The sequence below is a fragment of the Syngnathus floridae genome, chromosome 12, assembly GCF_059516105.1.
Source record: "Syngnathus floridae isolate MCC-2025c chromosome 12, RoL_Sflo_1.0, whole genome shotgun sequence".
In the NCBI taxonomy this organism is placed as follows: Eukaryota; Metazoa; Chordata; class Actinopteri; order Syngnathiformes; family Syngnathidae; genus Syngnathus; species Syngnathus floridae.
The window spans coordinates 10,180,537-10,202,558 of record NC_142424.1 but is presented as its reverse complement, the minus strand read 5'-3'; the positions used below and the strand labels follow the sequence as shown (position 1 = coordinate 10,202,558).

General features: G+C 43.9%; 1 protein-coding gene across 1 annotated transcript in view; it reads right to left on the bottom strand.

Moving 5' to 3' along the window:
* ror2 (receptor tyrosine kinase-like orphan receptor 2) overlaps nucleotides 1–21,742 on the bottom strand; it is a 57,309-nt gene extending 35,567 nt beyond the window's left edge. Inside the window, exon 1 of the mRNA XM_088393025.1 lies at nucleotides 21,295–21,742. Within this exon, the coding sequence (XP_088249151.1) occupies nucleotides 21,295–21,358 (64 nt within the window). The 5' untranslated portion in view covers nucleotides 21,359–21,742. The remainder of the gene's footprint in view (nucleotides 1–21,294) is intronic.
* Between the last annotated feature and the right edge of the window lie 280 nt (nucleotides 21,743–22,022).

Here is a 22,022-nt window from a genome sequence, read left to right as displayed (position 1 = left end):
AAAAAAAACAAAAACAAAAGTGAAACTGCGATAAATGAACCGCAATGTAGCAAGAGATTACTGTAATTTGAATTTCAAGTGACGTCAGCGGTGCGGCGTGGCGGTTGTTTACATAAAGGACAAAGATTCGATCACGGGATGACGAAGGGCTCTACGTACTACCGGCATCATTAGCGGCTTTGTTTATGAGTGACACGGAGGATGAACAGTTTAAAGGATTTAATGATTTGGAGTGACACAGAAGGTTTGAAAAACTATTATGGCTTTTAGGCATGCCCGGTCCTACTCTACGGAGCTCTCTTTCACCTCCGTGGATGGAAGTCGGGGGCCGGCGCTCGGCCGGGTGGCTGTCCGGGGATGGTGGATGGGGCTCGGACATGGCTTTTACGCACGCCCGGTCCTACTCTACGGAGCTCTCTTTCACCACCGTGGATGGAAGTCGGGGGCCAGCGCTCTGCCGGGTGGCTGTCCGGGGACGGTGGATGGGGCTCGGACATGGCTTTTATGCACGCCCGGTCCTACTCTAGGGAGCTCTCTTTCACCTCCGTGGATGGAAGTCGGGGGCCGGCGCTCGGCCGGGTGGCTGTCCGGGGACGGTGGATGGGGCTCGGACATGGCTTTTACGCACACCCGGTCCTATTCTATGGAGCTCTCTTCAACCTCCGTGGCTGGAAGTGCCACCTCCGGAGATGTAAGTCCACGCCGGTGCTTGGGGCCGTGTGGCGGTCAATTATTTATGTTATAGTTATTTGATATATTTTATTTCGTGTAGCAACTTGTATGTTTTTAACGTTACAGTTTAGTAGATGTTGGCTCGTTGAACTCTTGTTTTGTTAAATAAAGAGCCGTTTACCAAACCCACGTCTTTCCTTGTACTTTGTTAATGCTACAATATAGTTATATACTAGATCTGTGGAATAACAACGAGGCTGACGTCAGGGCGCACGCGCGATGTTGTTGACAAAGGAGGAGGAATTTGATCGATGGATTTAATGATTTGGCGTGACACAGATGGTTTGATAATATTATTCCTTATATAATAGTTATTTGATATATAATTTATATATCGTTACCTGGGCCCGTGTAATATTTTGAAGTGCAAGCGCCGTCAACGGCGCGCACCCGGCCGGCAGTGTTGACATAAAGGACGGTCGATGGATTTAATGATTAGGAGTGACACAGATGGTTTTATAACCGTGTTATTTGTGTAATAGTTATTCGAACAACTCTGAATGTTACGTCAGGCCCGTTCTCAGCTCTTCGTTTGTGTTTATGTCACGTTAGCATACCTATCGTTTAGCCTGTTGTTGCTCGTTCATGTCTGTTCTTGGTGTTGGATTTTGTCGAATAAATTTCCCCCAAAATGCGACTCATACTCCGGAGCAACTTATGGGGTTTTTTTTCACGTTATTCTGCATTTTATGGCTAATGCGACCTATATTCTGGAGCGACTTTTAGTCCAAAAAATACTGTATTTACGTGTTTGAAACTATTATTTAATGTTCTAATGATAACATATGTATATGGTTTAATATACACTTATAGATACACAAAAATTTATGTATGTCATAAATGAGAGGGTGACACTACGCGGATTTTCACATATCGCAGGTAGTCTTGGAACCAATTATCCGTGATAAACGAGGGATTACTGTAATTAGAAGCAGTGTGAATTATTGGCGGTTGTGTCTATGCCCCTTGCTATTCACACCACTGTATAAATTAAACTACTAATTCAAGGTAATGTGTTTTCCTGGGTCTACCTTCAGTGGTTCCCAAACTTTTTCAGACTAGCGCCCCCTTGGCTCCCCAGTGAATTCCTGGCGCCCCCCCCCCTCCCCGTCGACTGACTCGTCCCACCGCACATGTTGTGTACAAATCGTCGTCCGTCCCCCCCCCCCCCCCCCCCCCCCCCATCCCCGTCGACTGACTCGTCCTACTGCACATGTGTCGTCAAACAAACGTTCGAACTTCTGACTTCGGACTGCCGCCCCCCTACCGCCCCCTTCAACTTCTGACTTCGGACTGCCGCCCCCTACCGCCCCCTTCGTCCTCACCGCCCCCCTACCCCCAGATCTTTCCACCGCCCCCAGGGGGGCGGTACCGCCCACTTTGGGAACCACTGATTTACATGAACACTTCAACTTCTTTTGTACTACAAATAAGAATTCTTTTTGACTGGGAGGAAGGGTGGATTAGTCAAAATTGAGCACAAGTCATACAGAGTTTGCTGCTCAACTTTGCTGCTCAACTTTCCATTGTGTGGTATTGATATTACAGCATGAAGGGCATGAGGTCATTATTTTTCCACTGCTGTTCAGAACTTATGGACCCTCTTGGATGAGTGGCTTAGTCAACAATTCAAAGCATATGTGTTTGTCTTTGAGCTCGGAATATGTTTTTGAATATGGTTCTAAATATACAAAAGCAGAAAGTGTTTACAGATAGGCAGGTTTTAAGGAGGGGGCTCAGTGTCAGTTTCTTTGAATAGTAGTAAGAGGTTTTCTTTTAAGGTAGGTTTTATGCCCACTACAAATAAGAATTCTTTTTGACTGGGAGGAAGGGTGGATTAGTCAAAATTGAGCACAAGTCATACAGAGTTTGCTGCTCAACTTTGCTGCTCAACTTTCCATTGTGTGGTATTGATATTACAGCATGAAGGGCATGAGGTCATTATTTTTCCACTGCTGTTCAGAACTTATGGACCCTCTTGGATGAGTGGCTTAGTCAACAATTCAAAGCATATGTGTTTGTCTTTGAGCTCGGAATATGTTTTTGAATATGGTTCTAAATATACAAAAGCAGAAAGTGTTTACAGATAGGCAGGTTTTAAGGAGGTGGCTCAGTGTCAGTTTCTTTGAATAGTAGTAAGAGGTTTTCTTTTAAGGTAGGTTTTATGCCCACACATCAACAACCACAAAGTGAAAATTGCATTTTCAAGATGAAGAATCTGTTTTCATTTGTGGTTACAACACCTGAGAAAAGCAGCATCAAGACAAACTGCACCAAACTGCACCAAACTGCACCCCACCCCCAACATTAATTAGGTTAAAATGGAATGTGTGAGCGGTCGGCATCTAATCATATACAAAATACAAAGCACTTCTTAGCTCTGTTACACAGGTAGGTAAGTATGTGCCGTAAAACATGAGCACACATCCTGGGACGTTTAAACAGGATAATTATGAACAGACTCAACAACATTGCCCATGGCTCCAAATATCTTCTGATGGAAACGATGGCCAGACACATGTTGGAGCCCGGCCAAACCAAAGAGTCTCTTCTTCCTCTGAGAAACAAACATTCAAATGAACTTGATCAATAACTATTCTGACATTTCTGCCTAAATTATGGTATTTTTACATGAGCTTTAACTGACTTTGACCTTGAAAGTATATGAATGGAGCTCAGAGAAATGGGCCCTCATCTTTCACCTCATGCAATTTATGTACCACATCTTGAGAAATAATCCAGGCAATTTATGAATCAAACAGCCTTTAAACATTTGACAACATATCAAGCAAGCATTTCATTTCATGAAAGAAATGAATCAGACTTCAACTAAGACCTTGTGGATAGCACGTCTGCCTATATTTCTTTGACATTCGTATATCGCAGTGGTTCTCAACCTTTTTGGAGGTACCGAACCCCATCAGTTTCATATGCGCATTCACCGAACACCTCTTTAGGGAGGGGTTGTTACCGAACCCCATCAGTTTCATATGCGCATTCACCGAACCCCTCTTTAGGGGTGGTACCGAACCCCATCAGTTTCATATGCACATTCACCGAACCCCTTTTTAGGGGGGGTAATGACATACCAGCAAATCAGCGTGACTTCTGCTGTTGCCTTTGCAAGACCAGTTCAGATATGTGTTATCGCGAATTTACACGACATTCGGGTGTGTTCGGCCATCCGCGTGGGGGGGAGGGGTGGGAATGACATACCAGCTCTGCCGAACCCCTGAAGCCGACTCACCGAACCCCTAGGGTTCGATCGAACCCAGGTTAAGAACTACTGGCATATCGGCTCTGGCCCATCTGTTTGAAGTAGGGCTGTCTCTATTGAAGATTTCTGATGATTCTCTTTTTTGTTTTTTATATACAATCGAGAGAAGTCCTGCGAACAATGCATCGTGGGGTGAAAGCTGACAGGCTCTATAACATTACAGATAGTACAGTATGTTATGCTATTGGTACTGAAACAAAACATCTATAAAGAGACTTCTTAAACCCCAAACTAATCCTCAACATAGGTTATGTTGTGTTAGTGTGCTCACACAGGCTATTCTGTCTCGCATCTAATTCACACTGAGCCCAACCCACGGGTACACCATGCTTTGCTCTAATTATTCCCAGAAACAGGACTATAATGATTACCAGACCCAAGACACGTCAACATACAGCCGTTTATCACAATAGAGGCTACTCGTACCAACAGGAAAATCTTTGCTGTGATTTTTGTTTGTAGATACATGTAGAAGTCTATTTCATGTTCATTTACTAAGATATTTAGAAATGTTACCACTTGAAGCGACCAGACCGTCTTGCAATACTGTATGATAGAGTCAATTTTAGGTTTGAACAGACTAGTGATAAATTAAAGAGATAATAACAAAGTAAAGGGTGCTGTATGATAGCACTACAGACACCCTTCAATAACGCTATCAACATTCAATTACTCTATTCCTCTATCTCATGAGAGATGACTCCCACGGTCATGCAGGATGTACTGTATGAATACTATCAGGAAGGGACTGAAATGGGGGACTCTGCTAAAAGTACGGTGGATGATGTATAAATGTGAGTTTGTGCAGAGTTGGGCAGATTGTACAAGACAGGTGAAACAGCTGCAGGTTATCAAAGCCAATGCACTCAAACTCAAAACCAAAGGAAACATTGAAGTCAGACGCTCAAGCTTTGGTGCAACTAGCTAGTGCAATGAGAATCTCAAAAGATTAGCTTAGATCAGGGGTGGGCAATTAATTTTTGCAAGGGGCCACATGAAAAACCTGAGTTGTGTCAGAGGGCCACACCTACGATAACTTAAACCTGCTCAATTTTCTTCCATTGTAAAATGCACTAAATTATTTATTTTAAATAGTTGGTACTGGTAATTAGAAGAATACAATTATTCAGTTTATATTTATTTAAGCTATGTGAAATTGTGGTGTAAAGGTCAAATAAAAAAACAAAAATCATTAATCAGTACAATTTATTCTTAACTTCTTTAACTTTTCCTCAAATGACAAAGCCGCTCCATCTCTGGGTGTGAAGTTTGATAAAAAGTCCTTGTTGGGCTTGCAGTTTTGCTAGCAATGCATCAGCCTCTGATGCGCCCTGTTTATCAGACAGATGTATTTTTTCTCATGCTTGGTCGTGTAGTGGCGACTCAAATTATATTCTTTAAACACAGCGACCTGTGTACCACAAATCAGGCACACGGCTTTACCGTTCATTTCTGTAAAGAAATACTTGGCAGTCCATGTCTTGTTGAAAACACGGCGCTCCTTGTCAACTTTTCTTTTCTGAGGGTCAGCACACATTTCTCGGGCAGCATTACTTCGCACTATTCACCTTCACGCACAGCTCACATACACGGAAGTGCGACGCCTTTCAAAATAAAAGCAAAACAGTTGTATTGCACGCACGACACTATTTTTTTTTAATATATTTTTTTAAATTAAGTAGTAATCAAATATAATTTACGATTGGCCTCATGCGGGCCGGACAAGGACGCACAAAGGGCTGGATGTGGCCCGCGGGCCGTAATTTGCCCAGGTCTGGCTTAGATGGTTCCAAAGCAGTAGTGTTTTCATAACCGGATGATATAGCTTCATTAAAATAATGGACTGTAAACTTTTTAAAAGAAATAGTTTGGCAAGAAACATTGTTTGCTTAAAAGTATGAATCACTGTTTGCAGCAGTTGCGGTTCAATAGATTTTCTTGTAATCAATGTGCCAGACTGAGCATAACTTTTACAATCGCCCGCCAGGTTTATTTTGGAAACTAGTTGCCCTCTTTCTGGCTATATCATCTCTTTCCCACATAAATTTGTGATGCAATGCAGTAGTGTTGTATCAAAGAAACACGTCCATTTTGTAATGGAGGTCTACCAAATTTTGGTACATTAGAAATCAATTCAAAGTTAGACACCATACAAACTCAACTAAAGCCTTCTGATTTGTTATCTTGAATGATGGCTCACACCCGGTCATGATTAACAACCAGTGAAAAGTACTTTAATTCATGCTGTATTTTTCAGACAACTTTTTACTTTTACGCCCTTTAACACATACCTGTATTTTCCCCTCCTAACTCTGTCAAATTTTGACAAGGTTGCTATGTTTTTCAATTCCACGATTATGGAGTGGCATGCTATGCCTGTGACGCAATGACAGTAAATGAATTGTACTTCATAAAGCGACAAAATTGCACAACATTAATGCCTCTAATTCCCCTATTTAAACACATGGCCCCACACACAAATGAAATGAAACTTAGAGCATTTACAACCTAACTTAATTTCAAGGAATGCAGCTTCCAGAACATCATCTTTTCAACTGACACTTCAAAGTAAAGCGATGGAGAAAAAAGGTCAAATCATCATGTTACTCTTTTTTTCTAACACTACACCCCACACTGCCATAGTAAAAAAAAAAAAAAAAAAAAAACAATTTAATTTTTTTCTTTTTAAATAAGTGGTGTGACCGGAACTCTTTGACCTCAGCCACCTGACATCGTGTGAAATTTCATAGTCCATCCATCCATCCATCCTCTGCTCAACCGGGGTCGGGTCGCGGGGGCAGCAGCTTTAGGAGGGACTCCTAGACTTCCCTCTCCCCAGCCACTTCATCCAGCTCATCCCGGGGGATCCCAAGGCGTTCCCAGGCCAGCTGAGAGACATTGTCTCTCCAGCGCGTCCTGGGTCGTCCCCGGGGTCTCCTACCGGTGGGACATGCCCGGAACACCTCCCCAGGGAGGCGTCCAGGAGGCATCCTGATGAGATACCCGAGCCACCTCATCTAGCTCCTCTCAACGTGGAGGAGTAGCGACTCTACTCCGCGTCTCTCCCGGATGACCGAGCTTCTCACCCTATCTCTAAGGGAGAGCCCGGACATCCTGCGGAGAAAACTCATTTCGGCCGCTTGTATCCGGGATCTCGTTCTTTCGGTCACGACCATAGGTGAGGGTAGGAGCGTAAATCGACCGGTAAATTGAGAGCTTTGCCTTTTGGCTCAGCTCTCTCTTTACTACGACAGGCCGGTACAGAGTAGAGATGCACCGATCCGGCTTTTATCAGTTTCAATACCGATACCGATGCCGTGGCTTTGCGTATCGGTCGATACCCGATACCGATCCGATATTATGGTTGATTTAACAAGCTACATACCTCTACATGTGGAAAAATAAAATATAGCATCGGGACAAGAGAATAAACAAGTGACTTGGTCAAATACAATAATCAAGCAATGTAAACATGTGTTCGCACACTTTCTTATACATTTCTGACAGTGCGGTCTCAGAAAAATACTTGCGCAATGGCAAATTGTACCGTGGCTCTAGGTGCTCAAGTAAACGTCGGAAGCCCTCGTTTTCAACAACACTCATCGGTTGTCCATCCAAAACCATGAATTCCAGCACTTTCTCAGTAATTCTCATAGCTTTTGCGCTATTGCCTGGGAATTTCTCCCGTCTTTGCAGTGCATCTGCTCACGTTAACTGCCGTGTAGTTCCACCTCCCGCTCCCTTAGATCTGCTCAACTGCTGGAACTCCTGGTGCTCCGTTGCATGGTGTTTCTGGAGATGCTTAATTAAAATGGTAGTACTATAACTGGCAGTACTACCACCACCCCTGGCAACATTAGCTTTGCAGACATTACAAACTGCCGTCGAACTAGTTGGCGTGTTCAGTTTAAAATATCTCCACACAGCTGACTCTTTCGTTCGCTTCATGTTTGCGTTTGTTTAGAAAACTCTCGTGGGATGTGGCACACGTGCTGCTGACGTATGACGTAGCCCACGTCCCAATAGATTAAGGAAAGGATCGGCTCACAGATCGGCTGCATTTTCCGATACCCGATCCATCTATTTTGTTGATATTGGGGCCGATATCCGATCCAGATATCGGATCGGTGCATCTCTAGTACAGAGTCCGCATTACTGCTGACGCTGCACCGATCCGCCTGTCGATCTCGCGCTCCATCCTCCCCTCACTCGTGAATAAGACCCCAAGTTACTTGAACTCCTCCACTTGGGGCAGGATCTCATCCCCGATCCGGAGAGGGTATTCCACCCTTTTCCAACCGATGACCATGGACTCGGATTTGGAGGTGCTGACCCTCATCCCGAACGCTTCACACTCAGCTGCGAACCGCTCCAGTGAGAGCTGGAGATCACGGCCTGAAGAAGCCAACAGCACCACGTCATCTGCAAAACGCAGAGACGCGATGCTGCGGTCCCCAAACCGGACTTCCTCAACGCCTCGGCTGCGCCTAGAAATTCTGTCCATAAAAATTATGAACAGAATCGGTGACAAAGGACAGCCTTGGCGGAGTCCAACCCTTACTGGGAACAAATCCAACTTACTGCTGGAAATGCGGACCAAACTTTGGCATCGGTGATACAGGGACAGAACCGCCCTTATCAGTTGGCTCGGCACCCCGTACTCCCGAAGCACCCTCCACAGAACCTCCCGAGGGACACGGTCAAACGCCTTCTCTGAGTCCACAAAACACATGTGGACTGGTTGGGCGAACTCCCATGCACTCTCAAGGATCCTGCCAAGGGTGTAGAGCTGGTCCACTGTTCCACGGCCAGGACGAAAGCCACACTGCTCCTCCTGAATCCGAGGTTCGACCTCCCGACGGACCCTCCTCTCCAGCACCCCTGAATTGACCTTAACAGGGAGGCTGAGGAGTGTGATTCCCCTGTAATTGGAACACATACTCCGCTCCCCCTTCTTAAAGAGGGAAACCACCACCCTAGTCTGCCAATCCAGAGGCACTGTCCCCGATGTCCACGCAATGTTGTAGAGGCGTGTCAGCCATGACAGCCCCACAACATCCAGAGCCTTTAAGAACTCCCAATCACACCCTTCCAGGTCTCACTGTCATTGCCCACGTGAGCATTGAAGTCACCCAGTAGAACAATGGAGTCCCCAGAAGGAGCGCTCTCCAGCACTTCCTCCAGGGACCCCAAGAAGGGTGGGTACTCTGAGCTGCTGTTTGGTGCATAGACACAAACAACAGGCAGGACCCGTCCCCCCACCTGAAGGCGGAGGGAGGCTACCCTCTCGTTCACCGGGGTGAACCCCTATGTACAGGCGCCCAGCTGGGGGGCAATAAGTATACCCACGCCTGCTCGACGCCTCTCACTGTGGGTAACTCCAGAGTGGAAGAGAGTCCAGCCCCTCTCAAGAGGGCTAGTACCGGAACCCAAACTGTGTGTGGAGGCAAGTCCGACTATATCTAGTCTGAACTTTTCTGCCTCGCACACCACTTCGGGCTCCTTTCTAGCCAGAGAGGTGACATTCCATGTCCCAAGAGCCAGCTTCTGCAGCCGGGGATCGGACCGCCAAGGTCCCTAACTTTGGCCGCCGCCCAGCTCACAATGCACCCGACCCCTTTGGCCCCTCCCACAGGTGGTGAGCCCATGGAAAGGGGGACCCATGTTTCCCTTTCGGGCTGTGCCCGGCCGGGCCCCATGAAATTTCATAGTGTAGTACAGTGGTTCCCAAAGTGGGCGGTACCGCCCCCCCTGGGGCGCTAGGAATTCACTGGGGAGCCAAGGGGGCGCTAGTCTGAAAAAGTTTGGGAACCACTGGTGTAGTACAATATCACCATATGATTCCCGAGTGCGGCACCGCTGCTGCTCACTGCCCCCCTCTCCCACAGGGGATGGATCAAAATCACACGGGGATGGGTTAAATGCAGAGGACAAATTTCACCACACCCAGATGTGTGTGACGATAATTGGGACTTTAACTTAACTTTAATAAAGATGCTTCAGTAGTTAAGCAACAAGTACTTAAATAAATGGCGCAGCAACACATGTAGACCAACAATATAACAATATTCATATAATCTTTATCCTCTGCCAGCATTTTACAGAGACACTTAGATGCAAAACACGTTTTCATGTATCATCTACTGAAGGGGTCATCAACAAGGTGCCAGTCCACTTACAACACCCCTTTGTACAATAATTATCAAAGTCTGTTAGTTCCAGAATTGGTCGCTGTTGTTTACTGGTGCTGTGGCACAAACAACAGACAGAGACTCGTACGCGTACTTGCTGGTTCTGCCACTGTTGCCAGAGATTTACTGTAAGACTGGAGCAAACTAAGAGATATGCCACTCCCATCATAGAGAATGAAAGATTGGACATATGTGGCAACCATGTTGGCAGGGGCAAAAGTCCCATAAATAGGTCATGGAAAGCATGTCCATTAACATGAAGCCCGGAGTTGCCTACCCATGCCTTAAGAGAACATTTACGCCTCCCATCTCGCCCGCAAGGCGACCAAGATTGTGAGTGATGTGAGTCACCCCGCTCACTCTTTGTTTGATCTTCTGCCCTCTGGTAAGAGATACAGGAGCCTGCGCTCCCGCACCGCCAGACTCACCCACAGCTTCATTCTCCAGGCTGTTAGGATCCTGAACTCTCTTCCCCCTTCTGCGTAGCGTCCTGTACTTATTTATTGTGTTATTTGTTTATTTATTATTTATTCATCACTCTTATTTATTCATTGATTGTGCCTTCTTGTTTTATTTTTCGTGTGTTGTTTACTTGTATGTACATAGTGAACTATGTCTTGTCACCGTGGGATAGTGGGAACGTAATTTCGATCTCTTTGTGTGTCTTGGCATGTGAAGAAATTGACAATAATGCAGACTTTGACTTTTGACTTTGACTTTGTGATGACAGCGAGCGAAAGGGAACCTCAATCTCTGTCTCCTAAATTGCCCACTTGGAATGCTTTAAACATTTGGAAATTGCAATTCTGTTCCAGTGTTGTTGATTGAATTAACCTGTCCTTAGCTTTGCCCTGAGCCTTCATATAGAACTTGATGATGTGAGAATAACATGCATGGCAACACAGCAGCACAACAGTGACTATTGCTGTCAATACACAGGGGGGCATAGATGGCTGTCTTTCACTTCTGATGCTTCTTAACCTCTGCTACATTTCCAGATTGACAAAACATAGTCTGTACTAAAGCACCATTTTTTGTTTGCTTCCAACTTCCTTCCATGTTAAAAGGGCTTCAAATTTATTTCCTTCATAGCATGACTCATTTCACAAATCAGAATGATTTATGCATGCCTGAAAAAGGCTGTCATTTATGGTAAATTGTAACATCATTTACCTTGTTGTTAGTTCTCGATAGTTTGGATTTCTTTCGATGGCATTCATTCATTCATTCATTCATTCATTCATTCATTCATTCATTCATTCATTCATTCATTCATTCATTCATTCATTCCCTTTCAGATCACTTTAACAGTTATTTCCCCCTTACTCAAAATGGACCACTCGTTCTAGGTTTCTGAGATGCCTGTCAAAACCTCATGTTCAACCGCTCTTTGACTCATTCATTGCACGCTGCTAAATTGCCCACTTGGAATGCTTTAAACATTTGGAAATTGCAATTCTGTTCCAGTGTTGTTGATTGAATTAACCTGTCCTTAGCTTTGCCCTGAGCCTTCATATAGAACTTGATGATGTGAGAATAACATGCATGGCAACACAGCAGCACAACAGTGACTATTGCTGTCAATACACAGGGGGGCATAGATGGCTGTCTTTCACTTCTGATGCTTCTTAACCTCTGCTACATTTCCAGATTGACAAAACATAGTCTGTACTAAAGCACCATTTTTTGTTTGCTCCCAACTTCCTTCTATGTTAAAAGGGCTTCAAATTTATTTCCCTCATAGCATGACTCATTTCACAAATCAGAATGATTTATGCATGCCTGAAAAAGGGTGTCATTTATGGTAAATTGTAACATCATTTACCTTGTTGTTAGTTCTCGATAGTTTGGATTTCTTTCGATGGCATTCATTCATTCATTCATTCATTCATTCATTCCCTTTCAGATCACTTTAACAGTTATTTCCCCCTTACTCAAAATGGACCACTCATTCTAGGTTTCTGAGATGCCTGTCAAAACCTCATGTTCAACCGCTCTTTGACTCATTCATTGCACGCTGCTGCACGGACCCATTTCATAGTTCACGAGAAAATTGTTATCTATATTGCGGTTTGGTTGTAGGACTACCCCAGTAATAGTCTTTCTTGTCTGTGATGACTATGAAAGAAAAGTGGTACAGTTCTCGTTCCACTCCAATACTTAGATGACCAGGAGCTTTAGTTACCTCCTGATTGCTTTAGTTACAAAGAGGTTATGTTTCTGAGACATGTATCCACCAAAATATTGGAGCAAAAATACTGGGATGGGTTGCACTGTCATTATTAGAAATAAGCACATTTTAGATTTTATGAAAATTTTTATGTTATTCATTTGAAACAAAAAACATTTTGGTTTTAGTGTGTCTCCTGCCCACAAATAAAATGTAAAACTATACAAACAAGCCAATGTTTTGCAAGCTCCCTATTTCCTAAATGTTCTTTATTATCAGTATTTGTATGCAAGGTGTTCAGATTTTGGCCTCGTTGAAAATCGAATGTGCATATTTACATACTACATAGGTATACAGGTATCTCATTAATGAAAGTAATTCTTTTTTCCTGGAAACCTACTATTCTATTCCAAAGTAAAATTCAGATTGAGGGCGCAGTGGCTCATTCTCATGAGAAAGAACAAAATGGTTTTGCATCAAATATAGGCTCGTAAAAAAGGGACTGTTTTGTACTTCTTGAGTATTGGCGTTTGGAATCCAAATTCTGGAATGCATTCACCTGAGGGTGGGCCTCCAGTACACCTCACCAGCACCCCCCACCCTGTTGACAAAGTTATTTATTGGTTTCCCGTACTATGGAAGAGAGCATCCAGCCTTATAGATGGCTGCTAAATCTCAAAAGTGAGTTTTAATCAAATAGAAGTCAAAAACTTCCACGAATGAACGAATGATTGTCAAAGTCTGGACTTGAACCTGATTAAAATACATGACCTTAAAAGGATTGCTCATGCTTTAAAAGCCTCCAATGTTGCTGAACGAAAGCAATTCTGGGCCAAAAGCACGGGCCAAAATATTTCCAGGGTGATATGAGGTTTAGGTGGCAAATACTTTTTCTTATTGGTAGCTTTGATTTTTTTTCATCTTTTATGTACGATTGGGTTATCTTTTAGCAATTATTTAATGGATATATGCTCAGTTGTGACAGTACTGTCAAGATATCATAAACATTCAAAAACATGCCACACATACATAATGAGAGGTTGGAAAGAGAATATGTTCTACACCAGCTCATCCGATAAGACGAGCAGCAGTGCGGGGGGTCCCTCGACTCATGAGAGTTATCATTTGTATACATATACAAGGAACGTTGTATACGGGAATGGCCTTGGTGAAAGGCCACATGCCACTTCACCAAGTCTCAAGACAAACACATTATAATCCAAACACATACAGCAGTCTGCGGGAGTAACTTTCCACTACATGGTAACAAAAAAAAAACATAACCTGCAAACAGCAATTTGTTCTCAATTAGAGACACATTTGAGAGTGTGTAGACTTCTTGTGTAAGTCAGATTTTACCAAGCATGTAAGATCAAAGTAAAAAAAAGTCAAAGTCCAAGTCAGCTTTATTGTCAATTTCTCCACATGCCAAAGACACACAAAGAAACCAAAATTTCGTTCCCCCCTATCCCACGGTGACAAGACATGGCCCACAACAAACAAACAAGTAAACAAGTATAACAACAGCGTGCTGAATAAATAATGAATAAATAACACAATAAATAAATAAATAGAGGAGCAAAAAAAGGAGCAAGTGCGCGTACAGCAGACATTCCAGAAAATAGCGCAACAGTGCCGCACGCTACGCAGAAGGGGGTAGCGAGTTCAGGGTCCTAACAGCCTGGAGAAAGAAGCTGTTGGCGAGTCTGGTGGTGCGGGAGCGCAGGCTTCTGTACCTCTTCCCAGAGGGCAGAAGGTCAAACAAAGAGTGAGCCGGGTGACTCACATCTCTCGCAATCGAGGTTGCCTTGCGGGCGAGATGGGAGGTGTAAATGTCCTTCAGGGAGGGGAGCGAAGCACCAATAATCTTACCAGCCGTATTCACTATGCGCTGCAGGGCCTTCAAGTTCTGTTCAGTGCAGTTGCCACCCCAGACAGCAATGCAACTGGTGAGGACGCTCTCAATGGTGCCACAGTAGAATGTAGACAGGACTGCCTGAGGAGCACATGCACACCTGAGCTTCCGCAGGAAGTACAGGCGGCGCTGAGCTTTCTTTGCCAGTGACGCGGCCTTTTCGGACCAGGAGAGGTCCTCACTGATGTGCACCCCCAGGAACTTGGTGCAGCTCACCCTCTCCACCACAGCACCGTCAATGATCAGCGGCAGGTGTTTTGTGTGACCCTTCCGGAAGTCAACAACGATTTCCTTGGTCTTGTTGACGTTCAGCAGGAGGTTGTTGTCCCTGCACCACGTGGTCAGAAGGTCAACTTCCGACCTGTACCGAGTCTCGTCGCCCTTCGTGATGAGACCCACCAGAGTCGTGTCGTCAGCAAACTTCACTATGCGGTTGTCGCTGTAGGTCGCAGTGCAATCATGCGTCAGCAGGGTGAAGAGCAATGGACTGAGCACGCAGCCCTGGGGGGCCCCCGTGCTCAGCGCGATGCTGGCGGAGATTTTGTCGCCAACACGCACCACCTGAGGCCTCTGACAGATGAAGTCCAGTAACCAGTTGCAGAGGGAGGTACTGAGGCCCAGCTCGTCGAGTTTGCAGATGAGTCGCTGCGGCACAATGGTGTTGAAGGCAGAGCTGAAGTCCACAAACAGCAACCTCACATATGAGTCCTTTCTCTCCAGGTGGGTGAGGGCCGAGTGGAGGGCAGAGCAGATGGCATCCTCAGAGGACCGCTTGGCACGGTACGCGAACTGGAAAGGCTCAATGGTGGGGGGGAGAACGGATTTGATGTGCTCCATGACAAGCCGCTCAAAGCACTTCATGATGATGGGCGTCAGTGCCACGGGGCGGTAGTCATTGAAGCAGGACGGTGCAGGTTTCTTCGGCACAGGAACGATGGTGGCAGCCTTGAAACACGAGGGGACGATGGCCTGCTGCAGGGAAACGTTAAAGATGTCCGTGAAGACACCCGACAGCTCCCCAGCGCAGTCTTTCAGCGCTCGACCCGGGATGTTGTCAGGGCCCGCCGCCTTACGGGTGTCAATAGCGGCAAGCGCCCTCCTCACACCGTCGGCAGAGAGGCACAGGGGCTGCACGTGTGGGGGGGGGGGGTGTTCTTCAGTGGGCAAGTGCTGTTCTGGGCGTCGAAGCGAGCAAAGAAGCGGTTCAGATCGTTCAGCAGACGGACGTCGCCCTCACAGCTCCTCGGCGCGGGCTCAAAGGCTACATGCGTCCTTGCTGTCCTTGAAGTGGGTGGAGACCTTGCACGAGAACGCCTTCTTCGCTTCTTTGATGCCCCGGGACAGGTCGGCCCTCGCTGTCCTCAAGCCAGCCTCATCCCCCGCTCTGAAAGCCTTGTCCCCGGCCCTCAGCAGTCTGAGGACAGCCCGTCAACCACGGCTTCCAGTTCGCGCGAGTGACAACGGATTTAGCTATCCCATGCCAGAACTGTGTGGAAACTTGATAGAGTGTTTGAATTGATGCCATGGGATCCTGCTCTCAAACACATTTGTATTTAATAGCATAAATATAGATTTATTTTTGGGGCTATCACAAGCTGTAATCATTGTGGGTATGTCAACGCAAAAGCACCCCAACTATTCTAACTTCAACTATTTTCACACTCAGGATTGGCAGGCTTGTCATCAGCAAGCAACCAGAGCAACAAAGAACAAACCCTTGGCTGTTGTAGCCCAAATGACGATGCTCTGCGACTAATGATAATGAAACCTTGTGAGCAAGACACCCTGCAGCTGAAATAGAGCAGCAACGGTCAGACGAACCCCTAAATAAAAAAGAAAAACTCAAATGATGAGTGTTGAGTTTACAAAGTTATTCATTTTTTCTTTTTTTAACAAATTCAGCTCATGTGTAAGTTGGAATCATGGAAATATGGCATGTCATAAAAGAGGCCTTGGTAGCAGATTCCATCCATCATTTGATCCAGTTAAAAAACTGAAAAGGCAAGTAGAGTCACGTTGAGCCAGTGTCACACTGCTGGAAATGCCAGCAATATTCTAGCAGCACAGATTCGTTGTTATATTGAGCTCAGAATGAATCCATTTTATTGCCTTGTCCAAAGAGGTTATGTTTTCGCCCATGACTTGTTTCTTTGTCTGTCTGGAACTCAGTTGGACAACCCCATTCATGCACAACATTGAAAAATGTTCAACATTAAGTGGAACTACCCAAGACTTGTGTCGTGAAGGAAGACAACTCATTATGAGCTTAAAAGAAAACAAAAAACCTTGAGGTGGGGGAAAAAAAACAAAACCTGTAGGCTTGACTGTTTCTACTAGAACACAGGTGTCAAACTCAAGGCCCGGGGGCCAGATATGGGCCGTCACATCATTTTATGTGGCCCGCGAAGACAAATTGTGCATCAAATTCGTGTGTCATTACTAGAATTGCAAATTGTCTTCACTCTTAACAATACATACTTTTTTAAATATTTGACCAGTTTTCACTCATCTGATTTGAAAACGGGTTATTTGTCAGTTTGTTTTGTAGCTTTTACTGTATACAATATGAGGTGCTCATACATTTATTTGGGTTGACAGTCATAATGGCCCTCCGAAAGAAGCTATGACTACAATGCGGCCCGCGAAAAAAATTAGTTTGACACCCCTGTACTAGAGCTATGGACTCACTTACATTTGCTTCTCTTCTTTGTAACATTGAACAAATACTGCCCTTTGGTGAAATCATTATCAGTTATGATCTCAAAATGTCTTGTCCTGTCTCTGAACAATGTGGTCAGTTTATACCATGCATTGAACTGCAGAAACTTGCATCATTGCGGGTGTATTTATTAAAATAAGTTGAGTCTACATCAAATGAGCTGGTGATTATAACAGCGTGAGTCACTTCCTCATATGTTGTCATCCAAACTGCCTTTATCCCATAATTGTAATCCAAATTGTTGTTGTTTTTTTCTTGACTAATGCCTTAATTTTTGCAGGAAATTTAAGATATTTGGGTTGAACAGCTAAATGTGAACATGAGCTTTTATTTCCAGGTACAATATTTACATCTGGATGTTGTCATGATTGTGTTTGTGTGGCTGGGTATTGCAAGCATTTCAATGGTCTAGAAAAAAAGCACACGTTTTTATAATATAGTAAGATTTTTTTAATATACAGTAATTCAAATGCATTCTGCAAAAAAAAAAGAATAGTCTTTTGATATGTGATCAAGTCATTTGCATGCTTCATTCAGACACTTGCATGAAATTATCACTACAACCAGCTGTGAGGACAAATGTAATACCAGGATGTGGAAACTAGACTTAGCATGCAACTAGAAAGCATTTCCAAATGTCCAAGTGTTTATGACATGATAATCGTTAAAAGCGAGACAACCCTCCTTGAAAGAATACATGACGTCACTCAGTTTTACAAGAGACAGACAGTTTAACAAGATGACTGTGACTTGCTTTTTTTCGTACTGCCAGGATGCATCTATGGCTAAGTAACATGTTAGTTATTTCTCTTTTGTTAATTTAACAATGATATGCAGCTTTTTCTTATTATTTATAAAGCATATAAATACTGTGCCCAGGGGCTGGTTTATTCCCGAAAGGGTTTGGTTCCATATGATTACAGGGATAGTAGTGTTCTCTCTCCTTAAACACCCTCCACAGTAAAGGAAGGGCCTCATTTCAACCACCAGCAGCTCTCCCCAACTCAGAAAGCCAACTGGGTGAGTCATGTTGTAGTGACTACTTATTAATTACCTTCCACTTTTTGGCCACAGCTTCTTTGACTTTTAACTTGTTTCAACTGCTCTACTTTCAGTTTATGTACTTGACATTCAAATCATTCTCACAGATTTACTTGAGGATTTTGAGCACATGTACCGTATTGCCCGAATATAAGACGATGATTTTTGCATTGAAATAAGACTGAAAAAGTGGGTGTCGTCTTACATTCGGGGTCTAGACATTATACCCATTCACTTGTGCACAGCGGTAAGTTAAAGGTTGCTGGTATCGACTGAGTATGTTGCTGTGATCGTGTGTGTCACAAAGTGAGTATATACATTTCATTGTTACTACTGTTCACTGTTGTGCCGTTTGTCCGATCGCGGTTTGCTTCGTGTGTGCGTCGTTTAATTAACAGCTCCGGTGCGCTCCTTTAAGTTTGCCTCGCATCGTACGAGTAGCCGTTACGCAGTGGCACGGCGACTAACAGTCGCCAGCAAATGTATTTTGTTGTCTCGATGACTTATGATTGGTGTGTTGCCGAGAGTATTTCCTTCATGGTTATTTAGTATCGCGGAACCGTTACGCGCAGTTAGTTATGCAATGTGTGCCATCTACTAGTGTTGTGTGACGTCAGAAGTTGAGCGTTGACTTACGTGCTGTATTTCTGTCTGTTGCAGAACCACACACACACACACGCACGCACACACACACACCCCACACACCCTTCATACAACAATCACACACACAAGAATCACATTCACACACCCAAAGACTCACCCATGTACACTACACACACACCTGCTCTCACATCCTTACGACCAAACGTGTGCCAGTTTGCATTATTTTATTGCAGTGTTTTTCTTTATTCAGATTTGTTTCAAGACTACAGTTACAGTTTGACTTCACTTTGATAATGCAGTTATTGCAATTTTGTTGTTTTATCACAGTAGATTGGTTTATTTATATTTAAAAAACAAGCCATTCATTTACAAATGTGATTGCACTTTAGTTTACATATTTAAATGTTCAGATATTAAGATGTGATAGGCAGTTTTTGCATGATTTGAATGAGGCAAAATAACATGCTTTTTCTCTCGAATATACTGTTATAATCATTTGTTTCAGATGTAATCGTTTTCTGTATAAAAATTACATTTGGTGTTCAAAAAGTCTTTTTTCAAACTTGAGTCTTGAAAAAGAGGGGGTCGTCTTATGATCAGGGTCGTCTTATATTCGGGCCAATACGGTAATTGTAAATATTTTTAAAATTAACATTTTCACAAATCTCACAGTGTCTCAATTTAACTTGGGAGAGGTTCAATGTCAACACCAAAAGGGATAACGCTTTACAGTGGTAGATCTACTTACGAATTTAATTGGTTCCGCAAACTCATGTTTTCTGTAAGGGAGTTTCTGCGTGGATTAGAAATCTCGGCAGGTACAGGGTCCGGAAATTTGGCTCATAAGAATGCCGCATGGAGGGGCGCGGTTGCTGAAACGTCATTTTCTTCATCAAGCATAAATCAAGATTTAGAGTCCACTAAAATCGAGTTGTCACGTAAATAAATCCACTCACCATCCTGACGGACGCGGTCAAAAAGAAAATTGTGGTGTTTTTAGCAAGTGTCAAAATAGTATATTGGCCAGGTAACTATTTGATATATAAGAGGGTAAGTGAGATCTTGTTGTCTCCCTGACTCTTCGGTATTGAGACCTTCCTACTTGTCGAATCTCAGTCCTCTTTATAGTAGGCTAGTGGGAGATGCCTTATTTGATCTGTTCAGTGTTTTTGAAATAAATGTTGCTGTTGCAGATCATACATGTTAGTTGTCCAGTAATTTTTTTATCTATTACATCACATCTGTTGGGGTGGAACGAACCAAACAAGGTAATGGGTGTTACCAAACGGAAATCCGAGTCATAAACATGACAGATTCCGCCATGTTTAAGACGAATCCGCTTTGTTTATTACTCGGTGAGACTTTTGTAGTCCAAACAACTCAAGGATGCTGAAGTGGAGGGATCAAAATATTCTGTTGTTGGATGCATCAGTCCACATTTATCATTGCACAACATCAGAACCTTAAAGAAGTTCTGATGTTGTGCAATGCAACGGAACATTATGATCGCTCCACTTCGGCATCCTTCAGTTGTTTGTACTACAAAAGTCTCACCGAGTTATAAACAAGACAGAGTTGTTTTAAACATGGCGGATTACTCGGATCTTCGTTTGGCAACACCCATTACCTTGTTTGGTTTGTCCTGCCCCTACGGATGTGATGTAATAGATAAAAAAAACTTCATAGAAAACAGAGAAATCTGTTCAGAGTATAAAATTGGATTATAACAGTATCTCTGCAGCACCTGGAGGGAAATATTACACTTTTCTACACTCCTGGATACTCCAGATACACAAGAAAATTCTTTTAAAAGCAAAAATAAGTCATTTTTCCATGATAAGTGTCAATTATATTCTTTGTGCAAAACCAAAATTCAAACAAATCGGGTCAACCACCATCAGAGTATGGATTATACTGGTACTGTGAAGTGATGAATGTGGTCAACTGTGCGAACACCAAGTCAACAATGTCAACAAAGGAGTCTTAATTTGATCTTCTAACCTTGTGCACCTTAATATCCACTCTTTGTAGTCAGTAAACCTCAGCTCATTGAGATATATGGTCATTGAAAGAACTGCTACTTTCACAACTAAAAGGGCATAAAGGGGGAGGGGTGCTATTGGACCTCCAAGCCCTGCTCCCATCCCATGCTCCTTTCACTTCATACCAAATGGTGAGTCCTTAAACCCTAAAACAGGAAATCTCTGCACGACACCAAGCCCCGCCACCCCCACCCCCAGAGGATAAACGAATTAACATGGCAGGACAAAGAATAGAAATCACCTGGAGCTATGCGTGCAATTAACATGACAACAACACAGTGCCCGTTCAAGGCCGACACAAGAATATCCTAAAAAAAAAAGCGCTAGAAACGCATGTCAACAATAAAAGCGTTTACTTGGTAAAGGACCGCGATAGGGAACACACCCCACTCGGTAGGATTTGTATTTCAAACTTGAAATATTCAAGTGGCGGTAGGAGAAACATTTTAAACTGTTCTTAATGTTTCCCAAGTAAAGAGGAATCACATTTAAGAAACTTTTGGCTATCATTGTCTTGACTCTCTTGTAGGAGGAACCTAGTATTATTCTACTAGATGCAGAGACCATCAGTTTTTCTTCAAATAAATTGTAAATGGTGGCCTACCGTAGCATCTCAGGTTTGGACAAAAAAAAAATATCCTGAGCAAATTCATCATTAACTTCGTCATAGCGCCAGATGTTCCACGGGGAAAAAAAAATCTTTGAAAAAGTGAATCGACTAATGTCCAGTTTTAAAAGCCTTGTGTTCGTGCTGTCCGATCCTCGCGTCTGCGGCTCCGAATCAGCGACTGGGCAAGGACAGAGCGCACAATCTCCGGACGAGAAGGTAGTGAGGAGGCATGGAGTTCCTTCCACAAGAGATGCACACGGGTACAGGGCGAACAAAGCCGCGTCTGGAGCTACGCTGCGCCTCTATCCAACGACAGCTTGAGTTGGCTCCATGCGCTGAAGTCTGCAAAAGGGATGCATGCGCCACGCAACGTGTGTTAGTGTGAGTGCGCGCGCGCCCGTGTGTCGTGTGCGTGCTTGGGAGGCAGGGACGGAGGAGAGGCAAGTGGGGGTGTCAGTGAATATTACAACCCAATCACAGCAGGAGGGCTGTAACAGAAACGGAGTTGAGCAACAAATGCCTCTGTCAATGTGAGCGGCGCGAACTTGATGCAAAACACTAGGGGACAATTAATTGACTCCTATCAAATGTCGTCCCATAGACTTCAACATTACAAGGGCGTATCAGGGGAATAACTGAAAATAAAAGTTACACTATTTAGTCGTTATAGTCCGAATAAAAGAAACGGTGTAATATTGACCAATGAATTCAAGAATTGATGT